The following is a 21,516-nucleotide window of genomic DNA, read 5'->3' on the forward strand; positions in this document are numbered from 1 at the left end:
TGGCTGCAAAAACTCGTCCGATTTCTTCCGCTATTTGTGTAAACTCCCGCGGTACAACATATCGGGTATAATTTCATACGCGGAAGACCGTCTATGTACGGCCGAGATGGCAACCGAGCTGCGTTACATACGTATGTACGCAGCACTTCGCGACCTTGTGAATCATCTGAGAATATTGTAAGAATATTACCCGCTATACGCATACCTAATCATTCTCAGCCGCGGTGGAAGGAAATAAAGAGAAAAAAAATCTGAATGGCGGGAAATTAATTCGTTTGTGATTCAGACTCCCGGTATTGAATATTATTCGAAACGATACGCAAAGCTTATTTTCAAAATCGAGCTAGACTAATGGCGTGTTCGATTACGCAAGTCGGTTTCGGCTGGTTGACATAATTACGTAAGTGTGCACAAGACACTTATGTATACACCTACGTATTATCGCGCCGTTAATTAAGACGCGAGAAAAGTTGATTAATCAAAGTACCGTCGTCGTGTCTGCAGCTGCAATTTCCTAGATACAGAAGCGAATTCCTCGATTTCGATCGGGAGTATTCTACGAAAGGCCACACAGAATGAGTATCTGGAATGGTACTCGGATCAGGTACGCGGGCACTCGTCGTCGTCTTTCCTTGCAATTCCGTATAAGCGAACCCGATCGCTCTGTACATGTATGTATGTACGTATAAACGCGAATCGCTCGTTCACTTAGCGCAAGCGCGCGCGCGCCGCTTTATCCCGGATTATAAGACCGATACAGGAAATATTTACCGAGGGATTAGGAGAATATCGAGTTGCTCCAGAGCGGATTAAATTGGGTACCATCGAGCCGAGCGATACATGCACAATCCAGCCACGCGTGTATCCTACATACAAATGAGCCCGGGACGTCGATACTCGATCAATTCCACCCGGAGGAAGAAAGTTGCAGAACGTTGCAGAACTTGACCGACCGCATCGACTCGATCCATAGACAAACGCTGAGCACAATTTTTTGGCTAAAAAATGTCCAACTCATTACTGCGGAATCGTACAAAGACCAGTGCGAAATAGGAATAAAATTTCTTTTTCATCTTTACGCCACTATCCGCTTCCTCATTACGATGGTAATTGTTTCTCTATAATGAGTAACGAGTTAGAATGTAGATAGCTCTCTCTGAAACTCTCAAGTGCAATAAATACATCGAATAAAATTTCGCCCATCGTAATCCGGGTGGCTTTGACTCTCGACCGAATTATCGACCAATCGGAAATCGACGATCAGTTCTCGTATTAACGAGGTTCCGAATGCGCAGCCGGTGTTCCAACATCTTGGAGGAACGGTTATATTACAAGCATACAATAATTGCGAAACTCGTAGGTGTTAAAGATGGTCGTAAGTTATCGTCGTAATTGAAATGTCCACGCCGTATATTACGGAACGCGTGTAAAGTGGCTCGGTGCCGACTGTGAAAGCTCGCTATATGCAAGATTTCTAAGCTGCAGACTATTTCCCGCGGATGAAAAAGTAACTCCAATCATAGTCGGCTATTTGCCGGCCATTATCGTTCCTTCGAAAGAGGATCGATCGAGGAGGAGGGGAGAGACGAAAAAAATAAATAGAATTAGAAGCTGGTGCAGGCAGGTTAGAAAAGTGGGATAACGAAACCGTGGTTGCATATATACCGTGATATTAATCCGGGCATACGATCGGTCGAGACCTTTTTTGAATACTCATTGAGCCATGCGTGTTACACGAGGCGTCTACCGTGCCGAGAGATCCCCTGACGGATAAGCGGTGGATAAGCGGGGTATAAACGGATGGATAAAGGCACCCGGTACGCGGTTCGCCTGTGTAAAATATACAGGCAAGCAAGTAGGGTCCGAGATAAGATCTGCTACTGTCTCCGGACATTATCATTCGACTTTTGATTCCTCCGTCGTGATTTTCGTCTCACTCTCTCTTTCTCTCGCTCTCTGCTTCTTCAATTTCTGTTCCATTGTGCCCTGATCCCTGCCGCATATCGCCAGGCGGCTGTTTCTTTCTCATTTCTCACAAGCAAGGAGAACGGTAACGGGTGTAGGCGGCGGCCCCATCCCTCGATACGCATGCGCGTGTGCGTATTGCGTACGTTCGAGCGAAACCGCGGCGCTCGATTGGCGCTGCCGGTCAGTCCGGCCTTCCGATTCGTCGGATCGGCCAGCGGCCGCGGAACGTCGCGCGAGGAAGGCGATCCGAGGCGAGGCGATTTCGTATACCGTGGTATGACGAAAGAATGAAGATAAAATTAATTGTGCCTTGGCTTCCGAGAAGCGTAATGCCTCCCGAAGCCGGCTAGAGCTCGATCACCAAACCCGGGCGTTCGTTCCATCGTTCGTTTGCTACCGGTACCTCACTCGGCGATCTATTTGAACCGATAAGATTTCTCTCCTCTCGTTCATTTGTCAGTCAGCTTGGGTCACAGACGCGCGTATAGCCGATACATCGGCGGCCACAGGATGTAGAAAGCCGCGGCGGTACTGGAAATTAATTGGCATTACCTAATCGAATGTCCCGCGCATTGTTTTCCTATCTACATTTTCATTTCTCGATTTCTTCACTCCCGATCCTCCGAATCGCTGTACAAGTACTCGCGGGGATCTGTCCCATCTTGAGCTCTGATCGTATTTAGCCGTCAAATATCGCTCCAACGATCTGTCGAGCTCGACGCGAGAAATAACGAGTCCCCTACCTGCCCAAGTCTAGCTAGATACGCCCCGGTATCTACATCTACCTTTTGTACCCATATAACGCATGTGCCGAGCGCGTAAAATGAAACGTAGAAAGTCGACCACATATGGCGGTAGATTACCTGCTTATTAGACCACAATGGCAACCGTAACAACGGGCACTCGAAGATCCGAACCACCCCTCGTCCCTCCGGATCGTCTACAATGTACCCCCGCGTTAAATATTAAGCTAATAAGCCAGGCTGCGCGCGCTTTGTGCGTCGTTGGTATTTAGGCGAAGGTTGCTTTTTGGTGTAGGCCAACCAATCGCCTCTCCCCCCCTTCCTCAAAAACGTATAACGCATTTTAAAAGACCCGCAGGAGCGAACCGGAGACGAGTGAGTCGTTGGCAGGCGCTAACGGTGGCATGGCGGGAAGAACAATATAATAGACTGTTCGGAATACACAATAGTAGAAAGGTACAAATGCTATAGAATTACCAGTATATTGTGAGAGAGGTGCGAAGCGGAGACTGGAAGGAAAAAAGGAACAAGGATAAAGAAAGAGAGAGAGAGAGAGAAGAGAAAAAAAAACGAAATAAGTAAGAGCGAAGCTGACTACGGGGGAAAAGGCGGGGAGAGAGACCCTAAATGCTCCCTTGGCGAGGGATCCGATTTCGTATTGTCATTGTAATTTGTCTGCGGGGCGCAGTTTTGGGGCGGGAACTCTCCTAAGTACTCGTCGTCACGGGGACCCCGACGTGCTTCAACAAACCCATATACAGATGGTTGTTTGTCCGAATGTCACCCGAGGTTATTATATGCCTCATTACGCGACCCGCGCAGGCTACCCTCGACTGTTTTCACGCTCTTTGCCTTCCGATTTCGCGACATTTTCCCAATATTAGTGCTTACTCGAAGATTACCTGATTACGATCATTCGAAATCTAGGTCTGTATTACGAGAAATTGCACGTTACACCAGGGTGAGGGAATATGTGGAGTATGGATGTATTCAAAGGCTGGACACGGTACGTCGGATTCCATATCCAGAGCGAAACATCCGGACAAGCTCGAAATTAGAGCCAATAAAGTTGGGAGCAGAGTCGAGAATGGTAGGTTTTAGAATCGTTTTAAAATCTGACGTCTGTCCGGACCGCATTTGCCAGAGACGTCCAATTTACCGTCGAGGATACGTCCGGCGTCGAAGCATGAGTATGTATCCTGTTCCAAGTCCGCAGCGCGGTGCGCAAGTTTCCTTATGGTCGGTCAGCTCGCGAATAACGATCTGTAACACATCCTTCGGGAGGTAAATGGATAAGTGGATAAGCGTTGCGTAACCCGCTGGACCGCCTGGTGCACCTAACTGCCCTCGGTCTACATGTGACATCAGAGTGAAAATGCCGATCATTTCCGCTAACTATCTCTGCCTATATCGAACCTGTCTCGGATTCTCCTCCGTACTGCGGCTACGTTCAAGTCTGTCCAACGAGACTCTTGTCGGGGATCTAGCCGAGACGACGTGCTCCTGCAGTTTTCTCCGATGAAACCCGTCATGGTAACCACGGGGAAACGCGATCCCCCGAATTATTACTATTTTGAAAATATAAAGTGAACCAGAGATCTGGGACGAGGTTTCAAAGAAATTTTAGGACTATATTTTAGGACTATAGGAAATCAAAGAATTTGTTGTCTACTTACTCTTTAGGATAGGCAGATCGTTCATGAAACCACCGTCGTCGACGTTCGTGTTCTGAAAATGGAGAAAGTGGAAGGAATTAGATGCGTGAATATGAAAATTGCGTAGACTTTGCAAAGTCACACAGTGCTGAATTACGAAATTCCATTCCAATTCGATGTGAATAATTTCGATTTTAATCCAACGAATGAATGTAGCTAATTACGTAGTTTCGACCATCGTATCGTACAACAATACGATTAACTCTATTGAAAAGCCTTGAAGAAACATCAAAATTTGGGACATTCAACGCTGTGCGCACAAATGCGTGCAGACTGCAGATTATATTTATGTAAGAGAAATAGCCCGCGGCTTTTTCGTCAGCAAATATCTGGCAGATGGAAGAATTTCGACGGGATGCCTGATCGAAGTTGATTAAAACTAAATTACAACATATCGTACACAGGTTTTACTCGCCAAAACTTGGGGTGTGCGTGAGTGGTTAAACGTATGTAATAAAATCCGTGAGTATATCCGGTACCGAAAACACTGAACGGCCAGTGGGTCGTTCCAATGAATATCATCAGACAGAGTATAATACGTATCCGAAAATATTTAAATTAAATTCTTCCTGATATTACAATATCATGAAACGTTACTCGAGGTAATAACAATATCCGAGATAGGTCAGAAGACTTCGCCCTCCCACTTCCATTTTTAATATAAAATGCGCCTCTCGACCGTTCGGTCAAAGACTCGATGTATCGGACTTTTCGATAAGGTTATTCCGCCGTGTTATGCACGCGAGATTGAAGGAAAAAAAATTCGAGATTCTTTCCTGGAATATCTTCGCATTTTTTCAAGCGATGCCGGGATATCTGCAAACGTTTGCCGCACGAGGAGCTCCGACCCTGACGGCTTTGCCATCTACGTTTTCACAAGCGGCGACTCAATTTGTTACACTTAATTATTTCTGCAAGAGCATCCCGTAACGTGATTAGCTGTCGTCTCGCGTCGCAACGCCTCGGTGGCAAAGTCCGCCTAATTATTATTAATTAACCTATCTCTGGCCAACGAGTATAACGTTGTAGAAATAAACGGGTTCTTCGTTCGATGCTCACGTGTAATATATTACGGTAAGACATTTGTAAGCCCGAACGAAGCCACCTGCATCGCGTCAAATCTGTTGTGAACGGCTTTAATGTTTCTGCGTACAATAATAATTATCGAGCGGGGCTTCCGTTTTCTTCCATCTCGTCGCCTGTAATCGGACAGTCGAGAAAGTGCATGGAATTTGTTTGGCATTATTTTTCTCCGTTATAATTTGGACATTCTTATTTTATGCAACATTTTTGCGATGCTGTGAGAAAGGTAATTTTCATTTGATTTTATTTTATTTAATTTTTTGCAAAAAATTATCTCCGAGCTTGGCAATTCTTTCCTATATGTATCTACATTTCGCATCTCGGACCGCGCTTTCGAATTGTTTCGTCTCTGCAGTCGCGCCCGCGAAAAATTCCACCTCGGATTCCGGAACACGGGTCAACTATGCGCAATTATGGAATTACCGAGAAGGGGGAGAAGGAGGAGGAATAAAAAGTTTCTACGTATTCGAGATAGCGGTGAGCTCGCCTCGTTTTGGCGTTGTTCGACTGCCGAGCTTGTATCTTTGCACCTTCGCAGGTATATCAAACGACCTCCACGTATCCCAGTTGTGACGATTTGTTCAAAATAGAAGAAGAAAATTAAGAATATGAAAGAAATGAGGAGCAGCAATCTGAGGAGGTTCAACGTATTTTTTTTAACCGCCGTCACGCACTGCGTGCCTCAAATAAAAGCGAATCAAATTATCCACGGTATTTATAACGGAAAGTATATCGAAGCGTACAGAGGAATGTGAACCTTTGTCCAAGAAGACCTGAATTCACTGTCCATCGACCTAACACGAAATCATATAACACGTCTGAACTCGAATTATCACGCTGAGAGGTGACGAGGATTAGAAAGAAGCAGAGAATAAAAAGGTCGAACAAAATAATCTTAGCACCTGTAGCGGGCTTGTTTCATTAGGCGACCGTATAACCAGCTTAGATTAACAGCTAACTAAGCCTCTGTAGAACAGGACAGCGACGAAAAAGAGTCCAATCTTATATGTAAATGTCGTAGCGTATGTGATCCACGTCTACCGTATATTGGACAGAAAATAAAGTTTGAACACTGAGCAAAAATTGATGGACTAATTATTGTTGTCGATTGAAAATTGGCAAACTTTTTTATCAATTATGAAAATTGAAACTTTTCTGGTCTTGTAAACGCGGCACGGCATCTAGGCTGCCGAATACCTTCAAACGCGTTTTATTCGCATCGAAAATCACGCGGGCACGTGTGTTTACTTTTAGTATAAATCTTGCGTAAAGTTAGCTCGGAGCGCAAAAACTGAAACACAAAAATAAAAAAATAAGCAAAGCGAGTGCCGTTAGCGGTGCGGAACTTTGTCCTATTATTTCGCGGTTTATTTGTGAATTTTTTTCAGTGTAGGTACACACTACAGATGTCTCCTAATAAGCGCTCTTTCGACGATATTGCATAATTCGCAAGCGTGTACATATCTGCGAATTTTACCCCATCACTTCGGAGGTGTGTGATTTCACGCGTTGACTCGAACGCGCGAGTTACAGGTACACGGATTACGCAGGGTGTATGTATGCACATATATAGATACGTGTACTATACATATGTACGAACATACATACCGCATACGCTCGAAGCGATCACCGCGCACGTGAATAAATACCCCGTGAAACGTATAATTTTCAATAATAATCACGATAATAATCGCGCGCAAATATTTACATATCCCAGGAGAGCCCGGACAGATGAGGAATGATGTCGGAGCGGACGCGTGATGTCTTATGGGATACGCGTGTTGCGAAGCAAGAGGTAGGCAGAGATACGTGCAGCATCGTGCTGCTGCATGCCTGCGTGTGGGCCACGTTTGCGGGTATTGCTACACCCGCGGATATATCATATGTAAGGCACCCACACGTCCCTGATTATGAGTTTCTACCGCATTCGCCTTCGAGCATATCGCGCGATTGTGCATCGCCGCGTTATTACTCCGTTCTCTCCTCGGATCCCGACGTTTCGAGTCAACTTATCACGGCAAGGGTGATAAACGAGCGACATTATCCAGCCGTACAGAGGTTATTGTGTGTCTCTGTGGCAATTGAGCCGAGGACCTGCGATATCCAGGATACGATCCTTTCCTAATACGTTATTCCTTATTTTCATTTTTGCAACCGTCGTACGGTGTGCGAAGGGAAGAGAGAAATAATGGAAGGTGTAAGAGAGTGCATTTATGGTGTGGTAGCTGCTCGCTAGCCCGATTCACCAGTGACATTAGCTCGAGGTGATCCATGCACCGGCCGGTGGAAGAGCCGGGCGGCCATTTTCTCCAATACGAAGTGTTGTTCATCATAATTTAAAATAGATTAAGAAGTTAATTATTATTCGTGAATGACGCCGCCGAAAATCAGGCCTCGATTGTAATTATGCCGAGCTCGAGTGATGCAGGGGCTTCGGTATACCCCCTTCTCCTAATTGTCTCTCTCCCTCTATTTTCTCTCTCTCTCTCTTTCTCTCTCGCGCGCATTATTCCGGCGACGACGTTTCGCCGGACCCGAAAATAGGACCCATATAATTTTCGAACTCGTGGTTAGACACCGCGCCTAGAAATAATGCCGATGCCCCGCGTTAGATGTATAATACTGATCCCTTTGCCGGTGTAATTTTCGTCCGTTCGTTCATTCCCTGCGTTCACGTGCGTCTAATTTACCGCGGATGAACGCGACCCGAGAGAGGTATTCACTCTTAACCTCGTAATGTTCCACAACGCTCTTTGGCGCACATTGTTCCGTTATGTTGTACAGTGACGAGTATAAAGCGCGAACGTAATTGTCAATGAACAATTGTTTTACCGTATATAATTATACAAATTTATTTTTATTTGCTTTGGGAAGGTAACTATTAGAGAACTCCAGAGTTTGATCATTTTGAACGTTCTAATTATAAAACCATTTCCATTAAAACCATTAAAACCACCTAAAAATAGTGATATCTCAGTTCGTTGTTATTCGAATTTGGTAAGATTCATTTAATTTACATAGTACGGTCGTTTTGTCATTCGTTTTCACTACCATTGAAGCAAGTCACGTTGATGGAGGTTTTTAAAACATTTTTTCTCGTTCCCTAACTTTCGATTTAGACGACCCGGTCAATTTGTACTAACAAATATCACCGTTTACATTTTTTATGATTTTTCATTTACTCCTTCGCCAAATCACGGAACCACGTCACGGGTGTAGAAAACAGCGAAACGTACGACGGCCTGCAACATTGCGAAAGCGGACCAGGCCTGTTCATTTCGGTGTACAAAGATCCGATAACGATTTAAGACCCTAGCTAACGAGATTTATAATATTGCAAAACTGGCTCGCCGTTCGGCGAATGTCCACCTTGAGTATTTGAATTTCCCCTCGCGACTGTAGAGTCACGTATGCCTTGATATTCGCTGGGTGTAACCGAGACGTTGTGGATGTATGTATTTTAAAAAATGCAAAGGCGTTGCAGGAGCGAGCGGAAAGCGCTGAGGCATGAGACTCTTTAACCCTCTGGAATAATAATTGTCACCGATCAAGGTATAATTATATTAATAACTTTTTACGAGGACATCGAGACCGATCGTACAGGGATCGATCGATCGATACATCGATCGACGCAGGACCAGGGATATTGGCAAAAGCCAATTACCAAGCAATGCGGCTTCGACGATCGTACAACGGGACTTTCCCGATGACAGCGTAAGAAACGAGATAAGAAAAAAAGTCTACCGAGATCGGATCAAACGAAACTCGCCGAAGGTTTGTGATCGTCGAAATTGCGTCGTCAAAAAGGGCCGAGCTTCTCGTATGCGTGCAGGAATCTTACTTATTTACCGATTCATTTGTTGCTCGCGCGTGGATTATCAACACAAAATTGGACGATCTTACAACTTTCTTAAATTTACCTGACGGACAATTGTCCCGCGCGCCTCTTACAGCCGAACGAATAATAATATTAAAATAATATAAATAATAAGAAAATTGTTCGATTACGTACATCATCGCTCACCTGGGGGTCGTCAACGAGGCTTGTGTGTAGTACTAGGTCGGTTTGGTCGAGTCCCGGGGGTGGCAGCAGGGCGTCGGGACGTCTGACGCCGCCGTACTCGACGCCTCGACCTCCGCCTCCGCCGCCACCTCCTCCGCTGCCTCGACCACCATCGTAGGGAAACGAGGCATGCATGTTCGTCTGAAACAATACGAGAAAAATTTACATTTTAATCAAGCTGCTTCGTACTGGCGAGATAAATTATTGCTGTTCCTATTCTTCTGATCCATATTTTTTCGGGCTTGCGTTGTACAAATTTTAAATTCGCTCTTTTTTGGACCCGAGGACACGTTATGACACGGTGTTCGTAATCTCACGAGACAACCGGACGGTTGTAATCTGTAGTGATTGGAGAACGAGGTTCCAAAGCTCGCGACGCCACGGTAAGCGTGAGTTAATATGATGATTAAAATGCCAATGATCGGTACGGTTAATCTTCGTCCGTCTTTGCGCCGCGTTGTGTAATATACATAATATGTTGAAAACACAAAATGGAGATCGAAATTCCATGAATCATTTGCCTGCGCGTAATATTTATATAGACTTGTAATAAACTGGTTGCTGCGCAACTTTGATGGGAACAAGGACGACCGATAGATTTACTCGTGTCATCTATATTTCTTTTTGAATACGCGTAGGGAATATACGACTCGCCTCAGTGCCCAGAGCTACTCGTTATACGGCCGAAGCGTGTGCCAACATCGATTAAATCACGTTAACGTCAGTTTGCAGCAAAACTTATTAGGGCGAGCAAATCTTTTCTCATGCGTTATGTACCCACGATCATCGAGTCAAGCGTACGCGTTCAGGTGGAGCTGCGTGTATAATTTCGAAGCGATTTCGTCTTGTGCAATCTTCGATTGGAAGGATATAACAAAGTTGTTAATTTTCGAAACGGCAGGTTGGACGAGATATTTCCATCCGCGGACGTATAATGAAGACAACGCGTTATAAACATATACATCACTGAACAGCGGGAGGAAATTTACGACTGGAAAGGAATATGCGTGCAGCGGATATTATCATATCCTACCTACCTACATACCCGTGGTGTTAAACGAGCGAAGAGAATAGTTGGCAATGATTGTAGTAAATATGCCAATCGTCGATGGAATTGATCCTTCTGGTGTTACAGTTCCCAGGCAATTATCGTCCTGGAAGTGGTATAATACAGGTATATCTGGCGTTGCATTGTCGGATTCTACGTTTTATGCATATCAGCGCGTGGTGGAGGTGAAGCGGGCCGGCTGCACGCCAACAGCGGACTATAAAGCGATCACAAGCCGCGTGCGAGCCAATTTGACTGAAGTGCATCAAGCGCCTACCTACCTACCTACCTGCCTGCCCACGTGTCTTGTCTGTTCTATCCTATGGCGAAGAGTGAATGTGTCACTTGCAAAGCGAATGGAAGACGTATTATGCCCGACGATATATCTGCCCGATGCACCAGCGGAGCTAAGACGCTCGCGCTCCTTCCTAAGTAATCGCAAATCGTCTGTATACCTCTGGCCAGATATAACGAGACAAAAGCCAGCACCGGCTGACTAACGACGATTGATTATCCACGCTGTCTGTTTAACCGTCACTCAATCGCTTATACGCCATTTATTCGCATCTAACTCAAGACCCACGTGTAACCCATCTTATTCAACCGCAGCTTGACCGTCGAATTACCCACGCCAAGGGTATCGATACACAACAAATACTCACGGGGTTGAGGTGAGCTGAGGTGAGATGAGGTGGGACGGAATTATTCACCTGTTCTACTGCAGATTTAACACCAATCCATTTCTGTCCAGATTGCTTACTTTCTGGTTGGATTAGGAAGGTAATCAAATTCATTGATTGATCCTCTACGTCATCGCATGACACTTGTTCAACTACTTAGAACCGTATCGCGTATATGTAAGTTTTTTGCGTCGATCTAGGAAATCTGCTGGAAATTTGGTGCTACTAAACGGTGAACCTTCTTACGGTGACATCCAATATTGTCGATTTGGTTCACTGGCAATCCGGCCTCTGTCGCACTCAGCTCTAAACGCCAATTGAACGATTCTGCGGTTTTAAATAGCTTAATTTAGGCCAGCCTGCGGACGGTACGAGGATATCGTGTAGTATGCAATCGGCCTGTAGACTAGCGGTACCATACGGCAAAGCAAATCCCATCAGCGCCAGGTCATCCAAGATATGACACTGGAGTTTCTATCGTGGAGTATCTTCTCGGACGGTCCGAGAAGGAGGCGGAGGGAGGCGATCGTTGATCGTGGAGAGACCGCTCGCACAGGCAGGCAGACACGCAAGACGCTAAGCGAGGGAATTGTCTGCTCGAGGAAGATGAGCACGGAGACCAGCGAAGGCCGAGCTGACGGGTCAAAGTGCAGCGGCGACGTGTAAGATGATCTGACCTGTTTGCCAGACGGTAAAGACGCGCGAGAATCACTCACTACCGGGTTTCTCGGATGCGGCTGGTGAGGCTTCCAAGTCCATGGGTATAATTAACGACCCGACTCTGCCTTTCGTCCCAACCTTTTGATAATAATTGCTCGGCGAATCGCTGCTTGCCAACGAACTCTACGGGAATCCGATCAACGTACCCGCACTTTATCATTCGACGTGCCCGTTACCGCGTTCGCGCGTTGTGCGTGCACCTATCATCATCGATACAGCGGTCTTGTGCTGTCGGGTGAACTGCAGGAACGGGTAACAGGGAATGCATACTTGAGGAAAGATCACGTGGCTAGGCTCACGCACGGATTGACCGTTTCACTTACGATTAGCCAAGATTCTTTCCCGTGATTCCTGATATAGTCATTAAAGTCGAGTCGGATCATGCACGGTGATCATTCCCGGCGTAGCGTTTAAATGTTAGATCGACAGTGACGGATGTGCGACCAATTTTCCAAACAACCTTACCGTTTTTCGAACCTCATCGGAAGCCGCGCCAACAATCTTTGAATGCGGATACCATCCGGATATTCTCACGTATCGTCGGTACGATGATCGCTCGGAAGCCAGCGTCAACTTTTCGTGTGTATCGTTGTGAAAAGAATTTCTCATCGCAGGTCCACAGACTGACCTGCCGCAGCATTCGGGAGGTGTGAAGATGGTGCTTTTCAGAGAACAATTAGACGCCGACAGTGCGGGGATGCGGTGAGATAAAGTTAAGTGGTACGGTGATAGCGTGTCGATTTACACCGAGATCTCTCGTACTCTAGACCGATTAAACGGGGCGGAGGCATAGAGATCGAGTCGGCGGCAGCTCATCGGGCTAAACCGGTGAGACCGACTCCGCAGCTACCGCCTAAGCGAATCATTTACGAAGGATAGAGAACGGCCGCGTATACACGGACACATATCCAGACCTACGCAATCCCGAGGAGAAACAAGTTCCGTCAGCAAGAGATCACGTCGCGTCGGCGGTGGCTGTGGCAGTTGCTGTTGCTGCCGTTGCTGCTGTTGCTGCTGCTGCTGCATCTCGTGCCAGGCATACGTCGTCGAAATGTAGAGGTGGGTACCACTCGAGCTGGAGGGACTCCGATACGAGACGAGACAAGACTGAGAAGAGAGACCCAATTCCCACAGTGGAGTACGTCTTACGACGATGACTGGACGATAGGGTTATAATGCAAGCCGGGAATTTCGTACTTTGCACAGGTTTATGTCGGTTTTAGCGGTTATTCCTCATACTACGTGACTTTTAACCTCTGGCGTATCGTATTTCTGGAATTGACCGATGCTCAGCAGGCTGAACTGTCTTTCCAACTGTCCGGAAGTCACGTCATCGCCCAGCAGGATCTTTTAGTCGGAGATTGTATACTTTCAACATGATAATTCGTCCAGAATCCAACAGCTATCGGAATATAATGAATGGATTATTTTTCATTTTCTTGCAGAAACTTGAGAAAATACGCAGTGAACAAATCGCAAGTAATTTTCATCTGTGATAAAACGAACGAAAGTATTATCGTTTTTTATTCCTTTTTCTGACATCGTAACACCGATGCTCCGGTGCATGGGAAAAAAAGAATGCTCCTGACGATTCTTCGCAATAGTACCTATTTTTTTTTTTTTTCTGATTCATTACGAAACTCCACCTCCGGGTCAAGAGTTATAATGTTCATTTTCATCGGTTAATTCCCGTACGCAATCCACCTCGCACGTCGTTGACTTGGGTGAATGGATCCGAGGGTTAAAGTTCAGGCGATACGAGTTGCGTCAGGTTGACTTCGAAGAAATAATAACAACATTTTCGTTTTCTTTTCTTTTGGTTTGTTATAAAACTCATCTTAAAAACGCGCAGATTTGTTACAGCGATATAATAAAGTTGCGGCGTGCAGCGGAAGCGTAGGAAATACTGAGATAGCGGCGTAATTGAGCTGGTAGGAGGTAAAAGACTTTAACTTGAGCTGAGAAAGTTTTCTAAGAACTAAAACGCAAGCCGTATACGTACAGAATTTTAATCGCATCCCACGACAAGTGGATGGAAGGAAAAGCAGAGATTTGGGCCAAGCTGTGGTCGCGCAGTTGCGACAATGCGAATACGGCAGCTATAAGGTAGGTTTACAGCTGCCGGTTGACCGTTGGCAAATTGTTTGTTCGTCCATGAGTCGACGATGCGACGTCGCCGCTCTTTCATTTCCGCAAAGAAGACAGGTGAAATTTCAACGATGCCTTGTCCAGATAATGCATTCTACTTTATTGCTCGTTGTTACGCTGCCGTTTCCATACTTTTATCAACAAGTCCTCCTCCTCCCCCTCCGCCTCCATCTTCCTCTTCTTCTCGCAGGCAGACACGCCGAGGGCCAGAATGCCGCGGGTGGACGACAAAATTGCCTGCCCGAAACGTCGCGCGTCGCAAGGTTCACAAAGTTCAGATTGATAAGCCAGCTTCGCGCTAGACTTTTTTCACACCGTCGTCCGTACCCTGCACGGATCATCCGAAGAATCTGACCAAGGCGAGTTTTTTTCTCTCTGCCCTCTCTTACACACGAGATGATCTCTGACTGCGGTGATCGCGATGTGATTTCCTGGGAATTACGTCTTCGTCAACCGAGGTGAAATGCTCCGAACCGGCGCTGCAGTGTAATGAGCAACTCAATTAACCAGGGAGAGAACTAAGAAAATCCGTGCTTTCGAACGCTCGTCGATCACCGAACGAAAAAATATTCGCGGATCAATGTGTAGTCATTTTTTTCCGTAAATTGAGACCCCCGTTTGAAGTGTTCGGTTCGTGAAAATATTCAGCGTCGTCAAGGTCGAGACCAGGGATAAGAGAAACTCTTGTTCGAACCGAGGTACCATTTTGTCCGTACGAAGCTCGTCCGGCTAGAACACATCTGGCGTATCTAGTTAAACGAATAAATATGGTTACACTAACCTCGCGACAGTCGGGCTGAAGTTTGATTAGGTTTTATTCTCCGAGTGGCACTTTCACGCGGTAAAAAGTACGCGATAGTCTCGTGCTAATGAACGGTACAGATATAAACGACATACACACGAAAGGAGGATCGGATGATCGAGCGAATTATATCGCTCCCGTACATCGCGATGGTTATAAATTGGTACACATGGTGTACGGAGCCGGTATAATACACCGAGCGATACTAATGAGATGAAATGTGATCGCCTTTCTCTTGTTAAACGCGCTCACCTCTGCGGCGGACGGGATGAAGTTGCGTTTATGACCGTTGCAATTTTTTTCCAGTACCTACCTACCGCGAACCCGCAACCATGTTGGCAAAACGAATCGACTTGTAAACACCCGCAGATAGGCAGGAGACAGCTGCAGTATAAGTTTTCCTTATCTTGATCGAACTAATTTCATCGATCGCGCTGCAGCTTCCGTCATCCTGAAACTGGTTGTAGATCAGACCGATCATCCGAATGATTTTTACCCGCCCGAGCCAGGCTTGAGTCCGTATCGTTTTTCTCTTACAAACTTGAACGCGATTATCCTGCATCACCGCATCCGTACGAGGAGACTGCGGAACAATAAGGAAGGAGTTCCTCGTCCTGATGAAATCAGTGATATATTACGTCCATATCCCGCGGCCGGGTTATCTCTGCAAGCGACATCCTGCACGCGAGTAAACGTCTTCATCCCGGGACTTCTTCTTCGGCCTGTACGAACGTACGAAGTGGATATCCGCTATCCGCACGCTACACGCCCGCGAAAAGCAGCTAGACCGACTTTCTACCGTCAATTTAATTCGTTTCTCTGCCCACAACGCGTGCAAAAACGCTAATTCGTGACGCTGACGATGAGCAATCGGTGCGCTCGCCATTGTTGCGTATACAAGGGTACAAATAAAGGATACAAATCGGTCTCATACGGGTGAAAGAAACCGCGCAAAACCAGCTAAGCCGACCGCAACAGATCGGGAAACGGATCCTGCAAGACTCTGGACCTGAAAAGGATCATCCCTGCAGTTTACAAACGTGGACCGAGCCCGTCCAACTTAACTCCGAAGGGGGTGCGGCACAATAACCCAAAATTCCCCGCTCTAAATACCCTCGTGTAAAAATGCTCCGAGCAATGCGAGGCGTTTGAGCATTGCATGCTTGTGCAGCTCGTTCTAAGAGCGGATCAACTGGGGCGAATGATAGAGGCATGGGGTTCGCTCGGGGATCGCGCTAGCTAGGGGCTGAAAGAGGGATCGACAGATGAATCCGCGGGACAGGGTGCAGGGTAAGCCCGTTTGCTGGGTGGTCCGGAAAGCCACTCAGCTGATTATTAGCATTGTCATCTCGGCTCCGAGCCCCTGGTTCTGGAGTATTTTTTATTCGTCAATGAGTGGAGTGCCGTTTACTGCACGCGGATAACAGTATTTTTCGAACACACACATACATATATCTGACGTTGCGCTCCAAGGCCGCGGTGGGTGAATTATCAGTCCTCGCATCTGCAGATCGATGAACGGTGATTCGAAGAGGGGAAAAACGGGGCGAAGAACTAATTTTATAGATTGTTAAAGGCCGTACGGACAAGCAGCCGCATCTTCCGTCTCATCGTTGGATGGTTGAGTGCTAACGGATCGGCGTAAGGACTCTTCGGCCTGTCTTGAGTCTTGGGCTCGGTAATTCTTGGCATATTTGCCTCAAAGCTAACCCGCGAGGCATTTGCCTCTAGGGAATGTCGAAGGTCTAACCAGAACTTAATAAGTAAATTACTCTGCACCCTGGCCGACGTGCACCTTGTATAAGCGAAACAAAACTTAAACTCTTGGACTAAGATAAGTCCGTCGACGGAGGCTTTTCGCTGCACGCGATTACGGCTCGCTTTTATTGGAAATCAAATTAACAACATTCTTCCTTCGATCCAAAGGATCCGATTCAGTGATTAAAACTCGCTTTTGGGTATGGTCGAAAATTTCCCCATCCCCCTACGATAATCGCAGTCCAACCTACGCTCAGCGTTTTCTGCAATTTGCTGCAGGAGGAACAGCGATTAATTCGCTCATACCGACACTGATCGTGAGTATTTATTTTCACCGCAAGCTTTAAACCAACGATTGACTCAGCCGAGGTCATTCGGTTTACCGGTCCAGAAACGGAAATGGCGAAGAAGATGGTTCGGCATCGGAAGGAAGGTAAGACGACGTTGCATAGTTTGTCAACTATACACGCGTTCAACTATTCACGAGACTGAAACGCTCCTGACTTAACCGCCCAAGTTCACGGCGGTTTTCGAAATATTTCGTTTCGAAGGATTCCTCGAAGGCCATCCCAACCTAGCTCACCTGACGCCGTCCTTAGGTCCGCTCGAATTTCGTCGTAGAGTTGTAAAAAAAAAACAAGAAAGAAAGAGAAATAAAATCAGGGCAGTCCCCATTTTCGCACATCGACCCGAGTACGCGACACCTCCGGCATATTTCGCACAACGCGAAACTGTCCTACGGTGATAATTAGGGTGATTTTTTCTCCTCTCCTATTACTTTTTTTTCTCTCTGTTCTTCTTTTCCAGCATCACTTGTGAAAGCAAAGCGCTGCTCGGGCGAGTCTCTATTATTATCGGGCACAGAGGCCGAGAGAACGACAGAACGAAAACCGTAAGAGGGAGAGAGGAAGAGAGACTCGCTGTTCTGCAACACGTGAAAGTTTCAGACCTTCCTTCCCGGGTATTTGGACGGACAATAGGTTAGGTAGAGCGAACCTCACTGCAAAGATTTTTCACTCGGTGGCTCATAACACCTTTTTGATTGTCTCTCTTCCTGTAGCTGGAACCAATTAATGACGATAGGTGCTGGGCGTTGAACGCGACGAGGAGAACACGAAAGACACATGTGTCCCGGTCGTTGTATAAAACCCGTTACAGAAACGTACCATCACATTCGATTTCGAGTATTCAATCCTACGAATGTATCCTATCTAATAAAATCATTGTCCCGGCATTGATCTGCAGACATACTGTAGGTAGGTACGTGACTTCTAGCTCTCAAGTATTGCTGAAGGCGGTTTTGCGGTATCATTTCGCCAATTGCAGATATTCCCCCTATCTATTATTTGTACCAAGTTTCGAGGCTTTCCTCTGTCGAGCGGTCGCAACAACTAGTGCCTCTCATCACGAAATATCCTACAAGCGTCTACGGGATGAAGATTTCCATGCAAATGAACAAGGTGCAATTAAAATACGCTGAAAAAATTCACGAGCGGGATATTTGACGAATCATGAAATACGATCGTTCGGTTCCTCTCAAGATCAGTAATCGTGTACACAGGATGAAAAACAAATATCGTATTGTAATAAGTGTGAAAAAGTTGACTGAACTCACAAGGAAATAAACTATTGGGTAGGTACGTGGTGTAAAACTTGTCATGCGTATAGAAATTATTATAAGTGTATACCGAAAGATGTACAACCTGCCGACATAAGAATATATTCCTGGAGAAGTACAGAATAGGCGGTGAGTAAGGCTTTGCGAACAACGGTAAACCCGCTACATAGTCGTCACAATAAAATATGGAAATGTGACATTTGGCCCCCTCGAGTATCTTGTGACTCGTGTCTCAGGCCTCCTCCCACCTCGTCACGGGGCGAATCACGTATGCTAATAAATCTCTGGCGCAAGGAGCGTAGGCCAAATAGAGACAAAAATGTACCTTTTTTTTTATAGAGAACCGAAAGAACCGTGGACGCCTCGTCGCAGAGTTCCTTACAGCCAGGTTTCGTTACATCTCCACGTTCCTTCCGAGATAACCTGACCTTACCTAATCTGACCTAATCTAGCCAGGCCCAGGCCACGTCATTTTCACGGTGCTGCATGAGTTTACATGTACCGAAAAGATAGGATTCGTCCAATTTTTACTTTTTAGAGATTGAAGATCATTTATCCTAACCATCGAATCGTTTCACTGGTACCGACCTCGGCGATCGAGATAAGAAAAAAACTGACTTGAAACATGATTGATGGGGCGATTGATGGATTCAACATTTTTGAAAAACATTTTCAACATTTTCGGGCAACAGAAAGCAGAATACAAAATCAACCAGAGTTTTATGAAGCCGTTTAGGAACGCTCTGAGCCCTGTAAATCTAGGAGCGAACGAACCGACAGGTCTGGGTGAAGAAGTGGGTTCAAGAGGTGTGTAAATATCACGACAGGGGTTCAAAGTCACCTTCTCGGGGAGCATCGCGATTGGGATCAATGATGTCACGGTGAAACGTATTGGGTTCGATCTGTCTGATCGATCGATACCATCGGCTATTACCCGCCACTCCTCGACGGGTCGATCGCCTAAGTAGGGATAATGCTCCGTAGATAATGTACGTGGCCATGGCTACACCATTGTAATGAGGTAGCACGCTGTGCACGTGACCGGATCTGAGTACCGAGCTTGGACTTCGTTGGTATACATCGAACGGACGATATAGGTGCCTACCCGGATTGGCAATGATGTAAATTTGTGCTACACCGGCTACGGTTGAACCACAGCGGGTAAAAAAATACCCATTATCCACATGATCGGAAAAATTAGACTTGCAAATAATGGGACGGTAGGATCTATTTGCCTTGGAACAGGTTTCGGCGCATCGGTTCTGGCACCCGTGATGACAGTTGTAAGAAACTGACGGGAAATTGTACTCACCACATGAATGCTCTCGGCGTCCCTCCTGAGGTCGCCGCTTCTTTGGCCAGCCGTAACCGCGGCGGATAGTTGGTTATAGTGGTGCTGATGTAGCGTGTTCAATTGGGCGTACGGATCGCTGACAAGGTAGTCGAGGTGCTGAGGTTGTCCCAGACCGGGGTGCTGAGGACTGGCGGGCGCGTGATGGTGCGAAGGAAAAGGCGGCGGAAAATACGGTGGCTGGAAATCTGAGGCGGTTGGAAGCGAGGCGCCACCGTGGTGCGGCATGCCACCTCCGTTTCCATTTCCTCTGTGACCGTGGTGGTGCGCCCCCGAATACGGTGACGAGTTTCCACCGCCCAGCGAGGATATGCCCCCATGTCCCGTCAAACGGTCCTGAAAGTTGCAAGGAAACATGGACATTAGGTATTTTTACAGTGGAAAATTCGAGGTCTGCAAGTGAATTGAACAAAGCTAGGATTTCAGGATGTATAGTTATAAATCGTCGATGCAGCTTGTAACACTGTCAATTATGCCGTCATCCTTCTATCGAGGCTCTGAACGACGTCGAACACAACGGCCGTGAGCAATTTATCAGGATAATAGCTATCCCAGCAAGTGTTGATCCGGCGTGGCACACATCGGGGTTAAAAGTTTAACGTTTTGATCCGAGTTCGTTAGCGGCAGGTGAGGCACGTTTGTTTAGCCGCGAATCGTACGAACGAATACATTGTTAATGCGAACGCGTACCGAAGAATGATTAGTAAAAATATCACGTGATGGCCCTTGCGGGAAAAAAAATCCGTCTTTTGATAACGATCTTTTTGATTTCATTCTCGTGCTTTTTGCACACGTGGACATTGAGAGAGCGACGTAGATGACAATGTTCGTTTGTAACGTTATATCCTTCATCTTTGTTAAACGACGCGAGGTGTATCCCATAAGAAGACGTACACATAAAACTCTGCAATTATTAATCACGAATCGGATTGTGCTCATTGAAAAATAGTCACGGCCTCATCGCTTGGTACCCGAAGCGGCTGTCGCGTGACAATACCTTCTCGAACCCTGTCAATAGGCAGGTTAGGCTTGTCCTCACTTTCTCGGACACCAATATGCAGGCTTCGAAGTCGACGAAACACTGTGTCAGAAATTCACCGAGAAGACAGCGTTGAGAATATTGTTTGAGAGAGAAAAAAAAGAAGCACCTACATCCATACACAGAGAGAAAGAGCGGTGAAAAGGTGCGACTTATGGACTCGAACACGGTAGCTGCGGAATCACAGCCGAGTCGACGATGAATTTGCAGTCGGAATTGGCCAATCCGATCGCGGGTTAACAGACGCCGTTAGAATAGTAATTATATTATGACAGGTTCCGTACATGCCCGGCGAGCGGAGGAAGAGAATTAATGTTGCCGTGATTGCCAAAGGCCAAATGCGTGCAGGCGGGTGTTTGACAGTGCGTGTATGTAGACGGGGGGCGGAGGTGTGTGTGTGTGCGAAAGAGGCGAAGGAGGCGGCAAGAGCGGGTCGTGCGTGTGCACTAACGCAGAGACACGACACGAATCGGCCTACTACCACAGGCACACCTCTGAGCATCGGTTGGGTACATGCGTCGATTGGATCTTTGCGTGTCGATGCTGAACGTACTTGCGTTGCGTAAGTCCGGACACCACGCCGCGTGCGTAAAACTCTATGCAGGACTTGAGGAGTATGAGAAATCAATCACCAAAGCCTGGTTGCCTCTCGCTCCTGTCGACTGACAGATAGTCGGATCACCTCAGAGGTGGAATTTATCCTGTGGCCGACCGGCTCCGATCCGATCTCAACCCGCTGCAGCAGAGCGCGCTACTCTCTCGTTCGAATTTTCATCTATC

General features: G+C 46.6%; 1 protein-coding gene across 6 annotated transcripts in view; it reads right to left on the minus strand.

Annotated features, from left to right (window-relative positions):
* The window catches only part of LOC124177455 (transcription factor AP-2-epsilon), a 205,486-nt gene that overhangs the window by 29,371 nt on the left and 154,599 nt on the right, over positions 1 to 21,516 (minus strand). For 4 of the 6 annotated variants that reach the window (XM_046559824.1, XM_046559823.1, XM_046559821.1 and 1 more), the window contains 3 exons: positions 19,659 to 20,033; positions 9,522 to 9,713; positions 4,388 to 4,439 (listed from right to left, as the gene is read on the minus strand). In XM_046559824.1, coding sequence (XP_046415780.1) covers positions 4,388 to 4,439; positions 9,522 to 9,713; positions 19,659 to 20,033 — 619 coding nt within the window. Of the gene's footprint in view, positions 1 to 4,387; positions 4,440 to 9,521; positions 9,714 to 19,658; positions 20,034 to 20,849; positions 20,871 to 21,516 lie in introns of those variants that run through there. The other 2 variants (XM_046559826.1, XM_046559822.1) reach the window with 2 other exon arrangements.

Source organism: Neodiprion fabricii, chromosome 3 (assembly GCF_021155785.1).
Source record: "Neodiprion fabricii isolate iyNeoFabr1 chromosome 3, iyNeoFabr1.1, whole genome shotgun sequence".
Lineage (NCBI taxonomy): Eukaryota > Metazoa > Arthropoda > Insecta > Hymenoptera > Diprionidae > Neodiprion > Neodiprion fabricii.